Source organism: Haliotis rufescens, unplaced genomic scaffold (assembly GCF_023055435.1).
Source record: "Haliotis rufescens isolate VD_foot unplaced genomic scaffold, xgHalRufe1.0.p SCAF_14, whole genome shotgun sequence".
Classification (NCBI taxonomy): Eukaryota; Metazoa; Mollusca; class Gastropoda; order Lepetellida; family Haliotidae; genus Haliotis; species Haliotis rufescens.
Window position 1 is genome coordinate 24915770 of NW_025963824.1, and position 16852 is coordinate 24932621.

Here is a 16852-nt window from a genome sequence, read left to right on the forward strand (position 1 = left end):
AACACCTTAATAACTCACTCATGAACCAAAGTATGAAACTTTTTTGACTTTTTAATACTATAGTGTCTACAAGCTCTCAAAGGGGCGACGGTTCCATATCCAGTTCTACCGTTGGGGCAGTGAGTGGAGCGGTAGTAGCTGTACTAGTGGCAGTGATCCTCGTAGTCCTGTTGGTCGTCATCAAGAGGTATGTGTCATACTTATAATATCGTTTGTAACATCTTATATTCATGAGAGATGAATCCACAACACGTACAATGTCGATCGGGTAGTCAAACACAATGACGTTAATGGCATGGGTCCGAACATCTTACCTTCAGTCACCCGCCTGCCAGACTCGATGTTTTACAGATCGTGACGTATAGCCGGAACATTGCTCACTTTGACGTCAAGCAATATTCAGTCACACAACCACTGAAGCATATATGGAAGGTTTTACTTGAATATACACAACGGAACACACTATGACAGTAATAAACATTATAAAAGTTGTTTGGCATTGCACATTGTACCACACTTCTAAAGACGTGTATGCAATGAGTATCTACGGAAACTACTATAAATTGTAATACCATGTACATACACATTAAAACAGAGGATGGTTTATGTTCCAGAAGACGTAATATGAAGTCAAGACAAGAGGAAAATACAATTTCTCTCGGTAAAGTAAAAGGTGTGTCCTAACATGTTAGTACTACGGTTATGAACTATTATTCTCGTTTTAGAATTTGTCCCTTTTTATGGCAAATCAGGAACCACAATTTGCTCGCACTGATGATCATGCTATGCTTTATCTCTGTCTACATCAGGAGTACCTAACACCGAATGTGATAGAAATAATTACGATTTAAGAGTGACAACGTCGTGTCGCATCAGTTGTTATGTACACATTTCATATAGGGTATAACCATGACATATAGGGTATAAGTACACAAACATAGTCAATACATCAGACACACTATTTAGCAGCATATCTTTTTAAGGGCATTTACCTGAAAAGAACGTTGCATTAATATCTTATTGCTCTTGGTAAAGGTGAGAAGGACGCTCCTGCTGCAGGTAAACCTGCGCCACCTGAGAGGCCTGCTAAGAAACCAAAGCCTCCTGCAGACAACATGTACGAGAACTCGGAGCCATACTACAACGTCGTCCCGGCCCCTGTGCCCCTGGACAGACTCAAGCAGTACGTCATGGACAGAGTGACAGGCGTGGGATTCGAACACGAGTACAAGGTAGGGCGTGGTTAAATTGATAAATACAACTGTAATCTAAAGTAAAGACATGCCTCTTTAAAAGCACATGTTCATTCGTTTTGCAAAGGAGTGCTGTTATAATGGCGTTATTCATTTGATATAACAGAGGAAAGTATGTACATCCCTAACTATTTCGCCAATCGAAATCTTACGATACCTTAAGGGTTACCTTCATGTTTTGTATATGGCATGGTCAACATGAATATACACATTATCAGTATGGTATAGAAGGATGCAATTCTTTCGAGACGTAAAAACTGCGAACACCTGGTGTCATCACTGATTATCAGTGATCCATTCACACAGTTTCCACAGCTGTTTTGCCCTTTACGCCAAATCAAGACTAGTTATTGCATTTACGCTTTATATTTTCAGCTACTCCGTTATGGAATACACGGAGCTCATGTCGAAGGGAGAAAACCTGAGAACAAAAAGAGGAACCGTTTCTTGGAACTATTTCCATGTGAGTTTAAGTGAAATACTAATGTACATAAAAGAGCCTATTATTGGCGTACATGTACGTTTTGGGGGTATTGTTTTGTAATGAATCGTGTGTGCTGCAATCTAATAGTTAATGAAACCAATAACTAAATAGGATTTTAACCCCGTTTGAAAAGAATGGCTTGCTCTATTTCATACATCAAATGCTCACTTACACCCTCAAATCTGAAAGGAAAACATTCATCCGGGCCCGGTTCCACAAAGCGATTTTAGCGCTAAGTCGATCGTTACTCCTTTTCTTTAACACTGGAACGGGGTCCAGATCCGTATTTCTTGTATTTGCACTTCCGGGTATATTTACTTTTACTCTATTCTAAAGAAGATATCATATATATGTCCTGCTACATAGGTAAATGTCACAGTCTTATGTAAATCAAAGTTTCAGGATTTCAGCTTATACGTTTGGGGGGATTTACATATGATTGGTAGAATATACATATTGACTGGCCTCATATTCATATTTGCCTCATGCAGCAAACAGGAAATTTCATTTTGAACGTTAGATGACTTTGCTATACAACATGAATTTATTATTCAATTTCTTTGATGGTGTGACACTAGTATTCTAAATAGCGTCTCCATTAAACAATGTTTATTGAGTAGATATCATCGTGTGTGTGTTTCGTCATATGAAAACATATCCTAATTTCTCTTTTGAACAGATGACGACAGTCGCGTTGTTCTGATGCCAGATGGTGATGCCACATGGAACTATATCCACGCCAGCTACATAACTGTAAGCCACACTTAATCAAATGGTTAGCTATTCCCGAATGTATATTATTCCAAACTGCCCCTTGCAAATAAATGAGTGAGCGAAAAGCAATTTTGTATGATGTGTTTGTCATCTGAAACTGCACAATATGTGTGTTTGTTTCAGGGCTTCTCCGAATCCAGTGTGTTCATTGCTGCACAAGGTATATGTCTTGAACGTTATTATATGTTTGGTAGATAGATGACTGATTCCTCATAAACACATATACAAAACTATTGCTATATCATTTCCTTCATTGCAAGCCTACAAAGTGGATCTGTGAACGGTTTTATTTACATACGTGATTTTGGATGACCTCCTGTGTATATTTGTTTATTTGTTTGTTGTTTAACGCCACGCCCAACAATATTCCACCTATATGACGGCTGTCTTTAAATGATCGAGTGTGGAACAGACAGTCCAGTGATTGATATCATGAGCATCGATCCACACAATTGGGATATGATGTCATGCATCAACCAAGTCACTGAGCCTGACCACCCGATCCCGTTAGTCGCCTATTTGTCGCCTAGTCCTGAAGACCTGTTCTAACCCGGATCTTCGCGCGTCGGCCTTCTCTGACCCGGAATTCGCCATCACACTACCAATGCCTGTCATATACCATTACTATGGACACACACTATTTTCAAAACTAAAGGTTGAAATAATCTCATGGTCATGGTCGTGGTATTATATTCCAGGACCAAACCCTGTCACTGTGAACGATTTCTGGAGGATGGTGTGGCAGGAAAACGTCTCGATAATCATCATGCTAACTAGAATCATGGAACTAAACAGGGTAAGCTGAACTGAAAAGTAAAGAGTTTACTTGAACACATTCCTCTTGTAATAATCTGTGATGGTAACAAACGTCTGTCTCCCTTTGCCTTTCCCCTTCCCTCGAGCAACCTTGATATAACTGATAGGCGTTGAGAGCCGTCTAAAATTAGAATTTAGAGGCGCATGATTGACTTTTTCAGATATTAATTATATTACCTATATATTAAGTGCTGAAACATTACATTTTGCAGTCAAGGATACACATAACCATCCACTTTCTTTTCAGAAAAAGTGCGAACAATACTGGCCTGACGAGAAAGAACAGAAGATGTGTGGTCGCATTGTTATCAAGCCACTGTTGGCCACAGTCAGGGCGGACTTTACCATCAGAAAATACAGTGTTCACCATTCTACGAAAGTAGGTCCTTTGGTCCTGCGCGATACTGAAGCACATGTTGCACATAGGGTGTCTCCCGAGACACGTGACTTTGTCCGAAATATGCCTCTCTTAACCCAGCTGTTAATGGGTACCCGGTAGGATGAAATAGTAATGTGACACTCACTGTTTACCATCTAGCCCCCAACAGGAAGCTTTGGTCATATACCCCTAGGGAACTGTGAAATGCTGTGATCTGTGTGATAACAGTGTAGCGCTTTGAGCATGCTTGTGTTGAAATATAGCGCAATATAATTGGTATTTTATAATATTTACTATATAGTCGGAATCGTACTCTGCTTTTAGCAGATATGTCTTGTGGCTATTAAAAGGGGGTTTGTCGCTTTTATCATTATTATTATTTGTACTGAAATACACTTAATATAAGGAAATCAGAGTTGTGCAATATGTTGTTATCAGAACTGACACTTCCTCCGTTCCATATAAGTGAGTGAGAGAGTGAGTATGGTTTTACGCCGCTTTTAGCAATATTCCAGCAATATCACGGCGGGGTACACCAGAATACGGGTGTTCGGCATGACGAGCGAACCCTTTAACCACTAGGCTACCCAACCGCTCCCATCCCATATGAGACATGTAGATCTGTTTCATTTGAGATGCTATTTCTAGCCCTCTGACAAGAGGACAGTGACGCAGCTTCACTTCACGTCCTGGCCTGACCACGATGTTCCTTCAGCGCCGGCTCTGGTCGGTTTCTGGAAGCAGTACAGGAGTCTGACGTCATCAGAGGAGGACATTACCGGACCTGTTGTAGTTCACTGCAGGTATGTTGCCTGTGACATTTCCAAGATATGTTTGCGCTTTCAACTAGAAACAAAATACCTCTAGCCATTCAAGTGGCACCGTTTGAAGACCTGCACAGTGATACCCGTTTCCAGAGGGTACCTTCATATGTATCCAGCATACCCATTGATGTACAGTCGGATACACTGATCTTTTGACTTTTACATATTCTTTTTACCTATATCATGTAATCCTCATTTGAAAGATTTCATCTTTTTTGACAGCAAAATTGCAGGATTCATATCAAACCATGCTTACTATAAGATGAGATGTGTGTAGGCATTTTCATCTTTTTCTACAACATACTGTGCTCAATTTACTGTACTATAGTCATATCGAATTATTGCATTATTGCCATGTAAACTTGGGAAACGTATCTGCAAGAACGAAATGAGAAATGGAGGATAGGCTAACTCGTTTTTCTCATATCGGATCCCTTGCTGACTGATGTTTCTGTATCTCCTTATCATCACTGTATATCTCATCTCCGAGTACTCAACCTCCACATAGAATTCCCTGGTAACTTATTCCTTGCTGTTGTTATCTCCATATCACCTACTGTGTATCTGATCTCCAAATGACTCACCTGCATATCTGATTTGCTGGCAACTTATTTTTTCATGGCTTCAGCGCTGGCGTTGGACGTACGGGGACGTTCATTGCGCTCGACAACCTCTTTGATGAAGCCGAGTCTCTGAACAAAGTAAACGTGTTCTCGTGTGTGTCCAAGATGAGAGAGGCTAGGATGAACATGGTGCAGACTGTGGTAAGTCCAAACTGTGAAGAGGCTAAACATGATTGTTTGGTAGCATCATGACAATTATGTTACTTTTTCAGTTATATATGATAACCACAAGAGACTACATTCTAATGACGACATTTGTTTGCATGTTTCCAGGAGCAGTACCGCTTTGTTCATGATGTTCTTATTGAAGCTCTTGGGAGCAGGGGGACTTTTTATACCTCTGCTGAATTTGAGAAAACAATTGGAAGTGGTTTGACATATACCAGACACGAAGAGGCGGAGATGAACAGGCAGTTTCAGGTACAACTAATGGGCTACGAAATAGCTACACTAAAACAATGCTTCGTTATTGTGTTGTTGGAAGGGGGCTTTGCAAAGTGGCTTAAATGCTCACTCCTCACGGTTCTGTGATATTGCTGGACTCTTGCTAAAAGTGGTGTAAAACATACTCTCTCACTAACTGTTTTGGCTGGACCAGTGATATTTGAGTATATAAATTATAATCTAACCAACTTGAATGTGATGACGGAAATGACTGAAGGATTTAAGCTTTCATTTATTTATGTAACGTTTCGGTACAGATGCTAGTATCAACCACGTGGGTAGGACATGGTTATATATCAAGCTTTACATATACAGAGACTAGCAACATCATGTTACAACAGTGATACTATGTGATTCTATGTGATGTAGTCAAGGAAAGCCGATGCGATGAATTTACCTTGATGTCAAATAAGTCAGTCCTCAGCTAATCCTGGTGCTTCAGCTTCTAAAATCACTTGAATATATCTATAAATCTTTTTAATTACACGTATACTGTCTATATATGTTTTCTCTCATATTAATTTGTGACATCAAAGATGTGTGATCTTTAATGAACACGCCGTACCTTACATTGCTTGTTTCCGCAGTCACTCAAAGCGATGCAGCAGGATGTAGATGATAATGCAGTGTCTGCAGCTCAACTCCCGGAGAACAGAAGCAAAAACAGGAATCAAGACATCGTACCAGGTGAAGACAAAAGCAAAATACTTCTACGTGTTGACATTTTAGGAGTCAAGGAGTTGATGTTAACATTTTGTTCCTTCTGCAATCTGTTCAAAGCCCTGTCATAAGCACGAATTGGAACTGGTGTTGGTCAGCGGGCATTCCATCCACCCACATTCACATTAAGATATTTTAAGTTACTATTAGTTAATATTATTTCTAAACAACACGCACCTTGTTCAAAATTTGAATCCACAAGATTGCACGTGCACTCGTCATGCAAGATTTAAAATGTTTAGAAATAACAAACAAAGATATGCAATTCCAATTTCTGACACAAAATACACACTGCCTAACCATGAGTATTTATGTTCGTTTTTGCGTCGTAATCTATGTTTAGATAGTCTGATATATTCTACCACACTATCGGTGTTTAGTTTAGGGACCACGCAAGATTACTAACCTTATCTTCTTTAGGAAATAACAAATGTCATTATTCTTTCAGCGAACAATGTTCGACCCTATCTTTCCACTCCCGTGCCAGGCCATAATGACTACATCAACGCAGTAGTGCTTCCAGTAAGTTGACTGCTGTCTTCTTTGCAATAGAAGAAATCAAGATATATCACATGGTAATAGTGTTCATAAGCAGTGATCTGTTTCAGTATTGATATTAATATTAAAATCCTTTGCCACTGTTTGTTCCATGCATGATAACGATGATCATTGTTTGATTTGTTTTGACTCCAGTCTGCCACACGTGCCCATGGTATAATAGCAACCCAGACACCAGTGACACCGACTGTTGTTGACTTTTGGAGACTGGTGTATGATCACGACTGTTTCACCATTGTCTGTCTCGAAGACGATAAGGTTGGTATCCCACACAAGGATTATACTCCGCTTTTGTTAACATAGTGTTCAGCAGTGACATCAAACATGGGCATCAGCTCGTCACGCTACACTGCAGAAGAAGTAGTCAACAGTCACCGCTTTAAATGGCATGAGAGCCTAACAACACCCTTGCAGAAAGCCTAATAAAATGTGCGGTCAATAGTTTGCGAACCGCTTTAAATGGCATGAGAGCCTAACAACACCCTTGCAGAAAGCCTAATAAAATGTGCGGTCAATAGTTTGCGAACCGCTTTAAATGGCATGAGAGCCTAACAACACCCTTGCAGAAAGCCTAGTAAAATGTGCGGTCAATAGTTTGTGAACACTTGAGATCCTTTTTGATTAATGTACCATCCAACGCTCTCTGTTTTTTTCCCTTATTCATAATATGTTTATTTGAAGTAAACAAACGTAGCCTATACTATTTTGCAGTTCTTTCAAACTTCAAATATGGGGCATGTAATGATATCAACACGTGCTTCATACACAATATACGTTGTCATCGATGAATTAAATAAATACTGTGTTTCTTGTGACATCTTCTGTTTAGATATGTGTGTAGGTTTTCTTTGGTGACGATATTGCAGGTGATTAGTGGGGACTACATATATGTCCTATTTGAATTAATGATAGTCTCAGATGTGTATATTTTCGTATTCATCTCATAGTTAACCTTTCAGAGACTGTATCCCATGAAGGATCAAGTGTTGGAGATGGGCCCTTTCCGAGTCACATACAACACAGAGGACACTACAAGAGACATCTTTACCATCGTTCAGATAACAGTAACACTGAATGAAGAGGTGCGACCTCATTCACCAGTCGTCAAATCATATTGAGCCATATGAAAGCACATAATATTTAAGATGATATGATTGCATCATATCAGTTCATATCATTTATGTATCAGGAAGTATGTCAGTGAAAGTAGTCAACAACATTCTAGCAATGTCAGGGTGTACTGTAGATAATCGAGTCTGTCTTAGACATACCCCTGACTGAAAACATGACCGACGCACAATCTCATTTAAATCAGAATTTGCAGCTTGGTGTGTTGGTCCAATCTCATTCAATCAGATCTTAGCTTTCGCTTCTGCTGAAGTAACGGGTCACATCAGACCAACCTTCCGCGAATTTTGACTGACCAATGGAATGACTGACAAGAGACGACATTAGCCAATCTGAAAGGCAGCTTTCTCAAGCTTTGCGGCTTTAGTTTCAAACTTGCGGCTTTGGTTTGAAACTTGTTTTGACAAATTCTCGATTAAAAATTTGAAAACGGAACAAACAAACATTCTGGAATGGCTAGTTGATTACCTAGATTGTCTGGATTCAGTAGTAAAACCCGTAACTGTCGTTTGGAATACCCAGTGTTAAATCTTTGTAGCGTGCACGATCAGAAATCGTATTCTGACAGTCCTTTACATGTTCTTGTCGGCGACGCTCTGATTTGTCAGATAAAAGGTCTTTCTGACGTTACCCTTAATGAGATGTCAACAGATCCTTGTTTAGCGGAAGCGATATCGAAGATCTGGTTATAATGAGATTGGATCAACACACCACGCCCAATAGGAGTGACACCAATCTGCCAGTTCATAGAGCATTGCTACCCAATCTCCATTAAGGTAGTTTGTTTGTGCTGGAGTTGGTGTCTGGGGATAGGAGTATTCATGTACTACAATCTATCACTTTACATCGTGCACATTATATTAAACTTTTGATCAGACGTAAAGACTGATGCCACGAGAATGCTAGTTACAACAATATCAAGTTCACTGTAATGTTTATGGTTTCCAGATCGATTCAAGTCGACTGATCACAGTGTACAAGATGAAATCCCGCATCCCTGGGAGCACGGAAGCTATGCTGGAGTTCGTGAATGAGATCGACACTATGGGTACTTCCGAAGACCACAAGACGCTTGTGCATTGTCCGTGAGTACAGATTCTGTTCTAAAGAACATGAATATACCACAGCATTTGTAAGCATAGTTCAAGACAAAAAAAAGACACTCTTTGTTCGATCCTATGCCCCTGGTCTCGTTACAGTGACGGTGCCCGACTGTGTGGAGTGTTCTGCAGCGTCCTCAACATCATCAGCAGACTCAGACTGGACAAGGATGTGGACATCTACCTGACCATCCGGGAACTCCAGTGTATCAGACACCAGTTCGTACAGTCGTATGTGAGTACTGAATACTGCCTCACCGTTGTACTATATCCAACACCCATTGTGACCTCACAGAAACAGAACGTTGTTGTCACAGTTATACTGATTTACTGAAAACTATTGTTATTTTGCGTTAAAAACACGTATGATTACGAAAAATCCTTTCACATATTTCGTCATTAAAACACAGTACCAATTTGATTTGAACTACAGTGTGTGACTGCAGTACCCTATTCTTGCCTGTAGTCACATTTACAGCCCGTGTATTCAAACTGCAGTGAACAAATCTATAAGTATGCACATGAAACGCATAACATGAGCTCGTTGCTAATTATAGCATATCTATATTTCACAGCTCTTATTTCATTCCCCCCAAAATGGCATAGGATAGGATAGCGTCGGTGTTGCGCGCCGTATTAAATTAATTGAAGTGCATATATACGTTATCTGTTCAGTTCACCATCACTTCTGGATCAGCAGACACCAACATGTATTATCTCTAGTTGTTATATTCTGTTGTTTTAGGATCAGTACAAGTTCTGTTACGACATGGTGAAGGAATACCACAGAGCTTCCAGTGTCTACGCAAATATGTAACACGGGTTGGTCGACATGGATCTTCACCTTATTGTTTGGAGACTTTTTATGTCTCAGGTACTATTTAGTCAGTTCTTTTATCTCAGTATATTTGTATTATTGACATGATTACAGTAATGCATGTGTTCTCAGCTGTGCAACTGTTAAAATATATATCTTCATCATGCACCTGCAGACAGACACGGACGTATTTCAGATGGTTGTAGTATTTCCTGATCACTCAATTACAGTGAAAAGGATCAATGTTATTTAAGGCCGCTTTGCAATATTCACGATATATCACTAGGCCCTGTACATGACTGAATCTGAACCAGGCAAATCATTGACAATAGACACAAGCAATGATCCGAGATTTATGGGCACTATGACACGCTATCAACCACGTTACCGATGTTGACTGGGTCAATACAACACGGGCAAACAAAATAGAATAGTGTAACTATTGCATGCAGTATAAGAAACTTTTGCATGTAATATGAGAAAGTATGACACAGCCAAGTTGTAAACTACGGGTGTTATGTTTAACTATATGGCACGGACAAAATCATACAGAAACGCCCAACACAGATATGTCATTCAACAATTCACATCACAGGCATTTTATAAAGGAACACATTGCATCCTTAATACAAATGTCAATTTTTGGTATAATTATCACAGGTGAGGTGAGGTTAAATGAAGTTTAACGTCGCTATAGAAGGATTATTGTACTTATATAGCGACGTGCATGCACGTGTGTGTATGTGGCTGTTTGTACTAGTCAAGACTAAGGTCGATTTTATTAGTGCTATCCCACTAAGATACCATGCCGCAGTTTAACATGGATACCCCACGCAGACACAGTATCCTGACTCCGAGGCGACCAGTCCTTGTATTAGCCCCTTAATGCCGCGCGCGAGGCAAGGTAATAACAAGTACAATCTTTTAACGTCTTTTGGTATGAAGCGGCCGGACCTTCCGATCGCCGGGTGGATGCTCTCCAACAAAACCAGGCGATCGACATGTCTATACGCTATTACTCGTTTCATCATTTTGACAGAGGTGATATTGTAGAGCAAATCTATACGGTTTAAACTTCCCGGGTTATTGTTAAAAGACATAAAACGTTAACGTTTCTAGACTGCACTTGGCTGACAATGTTATCACACATAGATTAACCCATGCAATTCTGGTATCACAGTATGTAAGAGACACCAATATACAAAGAGAGCAGTGTCATGTTATCTCACATAAATTTAATTTATCCCATTAACTGAGAATCGAAATTACAAATGGAAAAGATGCGATGGTCTTTATCCAATATGTCTGAAAATTGATAATCAAATTCATTGGCATATTGTGCATTCTGAATGGTGATTGATCCGTTTTCAGACCATTTAGATATCTATTGATTAAGTTCCACGTCGGACGTACAGAGTTTTTGTGCCGACAGTAGTAACTGGTCGCTGTTCTCATATCTATGACAAATATGGTGTATACACATGACCAGATTCATAAAGTTGTTATCGTACACCTTATGCACATGAAACATGTCATAAACCACACCTACAATTGATCAAACATATATTTGTGAAGCATGTTGTTTTCAATAGTAACATTATTCTGTCGAAACTACACTTCCATTTTCTTTCATTGTTTCACAGCAAAAGTGTTCATTCCAAGTAGTTATTTTCTTGTCATACAATTATGCTCATTCAAGCAAACAGACACTTTCATCTTTATATTGTGAACAATGTATCAGCTTTTAGTTGTGCTATTTAAATAAATGACCATTTCATTTGTCATTGTATTATTGTTCCCTGCCATGTAAGGAAAGGATTTCATGACATGAAATTCTGTTCGTTTTGTGGTAAATCTCTTACTCCAAATACAACATGATAGATAGATAGATAGATAGATAGATAGATAGATAGCTTGATAGATAGATAGATAGATAGATCCTTCAGAAAAAGCCAGATTTGTGCGAGGTAGGAAAATACATTTATTCGAGGAACCGCACAAGGTATTGAGCCATAATGTTGTGGAGAGAACACTTGGTGATTGTAGTCATCTCACTTATCGGAAATAATATAAGACATAGGAAAAGTCCATCAATAATGCTTATGTCCCACGTTGGAATCGATAGCGGCCTTGCAGCTCCTGCCAATGGAAGAGACGAGTATGCAAATCACATCCTGGGAAATAGTAGCCCACTCGGCCAACAACTGCAACGTCTGGGGTTGTGGTTGACGTCGGCGTATCTGAGACATATTTGAAACTAGTATGTGACGATAAAACGATTTTAATATACATAACAAAACATGATAAAAACGACCTAGAGATCGCCAGCAACCAATGTTAGGCCACCATACTTGGGAGCGTGGGGACTTATAATATTTCTGCTCCCCAGCAGGATTTACACCATGACTTCCTCAAGTCATTTTAGATTTTAGTCAATTGTGGTTATCAATTAAAACTAACAAATATATTACGATTAAAAATGGGGGAGACCCAAATGTACTTTGAATGATGTGGAACTTACGTACTCTTTCAGGGGGACAATAATTTTACAGTACTTTAACCCCCTTCAAGAATACAGCCACTAACAATCTCAGTTTGCAAATTTAATCTACCAATTTTGCAAATGACATATAGACAATTTCAAAACATTTTAATCAAAGTTTTTTAAAACAATTCAATTTCCTTTAAAAAAACTAATCAAATGAGAACTTATACGATTAAAAGATCCTTGATAGTTGATGATTTGAAATATTTATCCCTTGTGATGGCAAAATCAATACAGAACATGTTGCTTTACCAAATCTCATTAAAATCAGATCTTAGTTTTCGCTACCGCTAAACAAAGATCTGAGGACATCCCATTACGGGTCACGTCAGAACGACTTTTCGCGAATTTTGACCGACCAATGAAATGACCGACAAGAAATCGACATTAGCCAATCAGAAGACAGCTTTCTCGAGCTTTACGACACTAGTTTCAAAATGGCGACTACGCTTCGAAACATATTTTGACGTATTTTCTTTAAAAAAAATTAAAACTGACAAGAAGAAAATTCTGGAATGGCTTATAGATTGCCTAGATTGTATGGATATAATCATAAAACCCGTAACTGTCGTTCGGAATACCCCCGTGTTAAATATTTCGTGGTTGCATGAATAGAAAACATATTCCAACTGTCACTTTCATGATCTGTTAAGGGATGCTCTGAATGGTTGGATGAAAGGTCGTTCTGACGTAACCCTTAAAGGATATATTCAGATCTTTGTTTTGTGATAGCGAGAACCAAGATCTTATTTTAATGAGATTGATGCTTTACCGTGATTCCCTCACCACAATGGATACAAAATGGAGGATCACACCATCTGTTGTGGCCAATACGATGTCGCATAATGACCTCTTCAAATCTCGATTGGTTGGTTGGTTTGTTGTTTAACGCCGCACTCAGCAGGTATGTGACCGCGGTCTGTAAATAATCGAGTCTGGACCAGACAATCCAGTGTTTGATATCATAAACCTCGATCCACGCAATTGGGATCAATGACATGCATCAACCAAGTCAGCGAGCCTGAACAGCCGATCCTGTTAGTTGCCTCTTACGACAAGAATAGTAGCCTTTAACAGCAAGCATGGGTTGCTGAAGACCTATTCTACCCCGGATCTTCACGGGTCACGTAATCAATCTCGCACATTATCCACCGCAAATAGGTGGATCTACAGATGTGGTTCCAATTGAAATCCTCTACAGTCACAGTTTTGGGATGCGACAATGCATTGGGTCTGAAGATTCCACTTTTTTAATTTTCCCTGGGTCATGCATGTGCGATGATCTCTTAGCTGGATCGACAGTTGTAACATGTGGAACTGTTAGTGAGACAGGATGGTCCAATACAGAAATATTTCAATGATATTTAAAAGGCCATTTTGTGAAGTATGCCAAAATCGGAAGTGACAAGAAAACTCTCCTGCTATATGACGGCCACGGGTCTCACATCAAAAGCTATGTTCGCCAGCCGATTGATGTTAAGTGCTTTGGCCTTCCACCAAGATTTTCAGTTTTGAATGAGCGAAGTGGCAGCGGTCAAATTCTGGAACAGTTAACAGATATAGCGTCTGTTCCTTGGAGTGTAAGGCAAACGAGATTTCTCTGTCGGCAAAGTGCTTTCAGGAAATGAAGCCATCTACGTTTGCCCATCAAAAGCTGAAAAAAGCATCAGAAACGTCAGTTACACGTGTCCTTCCAGATCCTGACATCGTTGAACAGCAATCAGATTAAAAATAATTTTGAAGATCATCTACCTGTTGTTACCATCAAGAAATCGAAGCCAAAACGTTCTATCCATAACATCGTTGGTGAACAAGCTGTCACTGAACCAGATATTTCATCTCAAAACACGACTTGCATCAACCAGTCCAAACAGTCAACAAAAGTAGGAAGCAAGGCATCAGCATCAACTCCAAAGCCAAGACAAACAAGCGTATAGTTGACAAAGTCATCTATATCCCCCGCCCATTTTAACACGTTATGGTCCCAAACCAGGTAACTGACCCAACATTTCTCTTGGCCCATGTCAAAATAGCTGCAATGGAAATTCTAAAATAAACATTTCTAAAACTCCTTAATATCAAATGGCACTAGTTCAGTATGCGCTTTATATATAGACATGCAATTTTTGGCAAGGAAATATTTAACAGTTTATTTGTTATACTACTTAAGTAAACCAATCCTATATTTAAACTTAAATCAAACTTGTTGTCATGGAAACATAAACAATAAAAGATTCTAAAAAGTGCTATATATCAAAAGGCACCATTTCAGTATGTGCCTGGTAGACATGCAAAGTTTTGTAAGAAAGTATTTAACTTTTTTTGAGTTACACTCTGGAAACGAACACCACCCTGAACACAACTTATTGCCATGGAAACGTGAAAAATAAAAATTTCTAAAATTCCTAAATAGCAAGAGGCACTAGTCCAGTATGTGTATGGTAAACATGCAAAGTTTTTGTTGGAAACTATTAAATGGGTTTTGAGTTATGCTCCGGAAACAAACTCTACCCTATAGAACCTAAGTCCAACTTGTTGCAATGGAAACGTAAAAAATAAAAATTTATAAAATTCTTAAATAGCAAAAGGCACCAGTTCAGTATGTGCCTAGTAGACATGCACAGTTTTGTAAGAAATTATTTAACAGTTTTTGAGTTATGCTCCGGAAACGAACACCACCCTTATAGAACCTAAGTGCAACTTGTTGCCATGGAAACGTAAAACATAAAAATTTATAAAACTCCTATATAGCAAAAGGCACCAGTTCAGTATGTGTCTGGTAAACATGCAAAGTTTTGTAAGAAATTATTTAACGGTTTTTGAGTTACGCTCCGGAAACGAACAGCACCCTTATAGAACCTGAGTCAAACTTGTTGCAATGGAAACGTAAAAAATAAAAATTTATAAAATTCCTAAATAGCAAAAGGCACCAGTTCAGTATGTGCCTAGTAGACATGCAAAGTTTTGTAAGAAAGTATCTAATGGTTTTTGAGTTATGCTCCGGAAACGAACACCACCCTTATAGAACCTAAGTCCAACTTGTTGCCATGAAAACGTAAAAAATAAAAAATTATTAAACTCCTAAATAGCAAAAGGCACCAGTTCAGCATGAGTCTGATAGACATGCAGAGTTTCGTAGAGAAATATTTAACGGTTTCTGAGTTATGCTCCGGAAACGACTTCGGGACGCACACACGCACACACACACACGCACACACACGCACACACACACACGCACACATACACACACACACGGACGGAACCCATTTCTATATCCCCCGCCAACTTCGTTGGGGCAGGGGATAATAAAGTGACAACAGATAAGACGACTGGCAAGTCTACATGAGACAAGGATGAGCAGGACAATATTAGGAAATCTGATACATGTCCCACTGTTGTGTCGTCCCAACAACCGGGGACCCCTAAAGATCCGGGGTAAAATAGGTCTTGTTGTTTAACGCCGCACTCAACAATATCCCAGCTATATGACGGCGGTCTGTAAATAATCGAGTCTGGACCAGACAATCCAGTGATTGATATCATGAGCATCGATCCACCCAATTGGGATCAATGACATGCATCAACCAAGTCAGCGAGCCTGACCAACCGATCCCGTTCGTCGCCTTTTACGACAAGCATAGTCACCTTTTACGGCAAGCATGGGTTGCTGAACACCTATTCTACCCCGGAATCTTCACGGGTACCATATAACTGTAATATTGCTGAGTGCGTCGTTAAACAACAAACAAACAAACAAAGCATGTCATCGTATTTCATTAGCATGTATCGATGCTCATGCTATCTATAACTGGATCGTCTTGGCCAGACTCGATTAGTCGCCTCTTACGACAAGCATAGTCGCCTTTTACTGCAAGCATGGGTTGCTGAAGACCTATTCTACCCCGGGTCTTCATGGCAGGCTATTTCATTGAAGGTATCCAAAGAAAGTATAACAAACGACCATTGATTAAATTTGCATACTTTTCTATACACTTACTCTATAAGAACTGTTTTATTTGGGATAACAAATTCTCAGTAAGGTACCGATCCTCGTATTTTTTTGGGTTGCGTCCCGTCCGGGATTCGAACCAACACTGCCAGAGTGAGGCACCTAATCCCCAACACACAAAGTCAGCGATCTAACCCCACTCAGCCACCGATGCTTCCACAAAATGAAAGTCCAACAAATGGTAGTCTAGACCACGTACTTTGTGTACCCCTCTGACAAGTGTAAATGGGTTCGGCTCCCATGGTCGAGAATATCTACTTTACTAAGAAAGTGTTATCCCAAATATAACATTTGTTACAATTGACCACTTTCTAAATGGCATTGTGTGAACACTTACTCTGATTTTAACCCATGCTGCTAGGTATTACTGGTGATTCT

General features: G+C 39.5%; 2 protein-coding genes across 2 annotated transcripts in view; both read left to right on the forward strand.

Annotated features, from left to right (window-relative positions):
* LOC124131181 overlaps nucleotides 1-11704 on the forward strand; it is a 344512-nt gene extending 332808 nt beyond the window's left edge. The window contains exons 37-42 of the mRNA XM_048395185.1: nucleotides 6766-6839; nucleotides 7011-7133; nucleotides 7823-7957; nucleotides 8952-9088; nucleotides 9203-9338; nucleotides 9849-11704. Coding sequence (XP_048251142.1) covers nucleotides 6766-6839; nucleotides 7011-7133; nucleotides 7823-7957; nucleotides 8952-9088; nucleotides 9203-9338; nucleotides 9849-9920 — 677 coding nt within the window. The 3' untranslated portion in view covers nucleotides 9921-11704. The remainder of the gene's footprint in view (nucleotides 1-6765; nucleotides 6840-7010; nucleotides 7134-7822; nucleotides 7958-8951; nucleotides 9089-9202; nucleotides 9339-9848) is intronic.
* LOC124131236 (receptor-type tyrosine-protein phosphatase T-like) overlaps nucleotides 1-16852 on the forward strand; it is a 236164-nt gene that overhangs the window by 55922 nt on the left and 163390 nt on the right. The window lies entirely within an intron of this gene.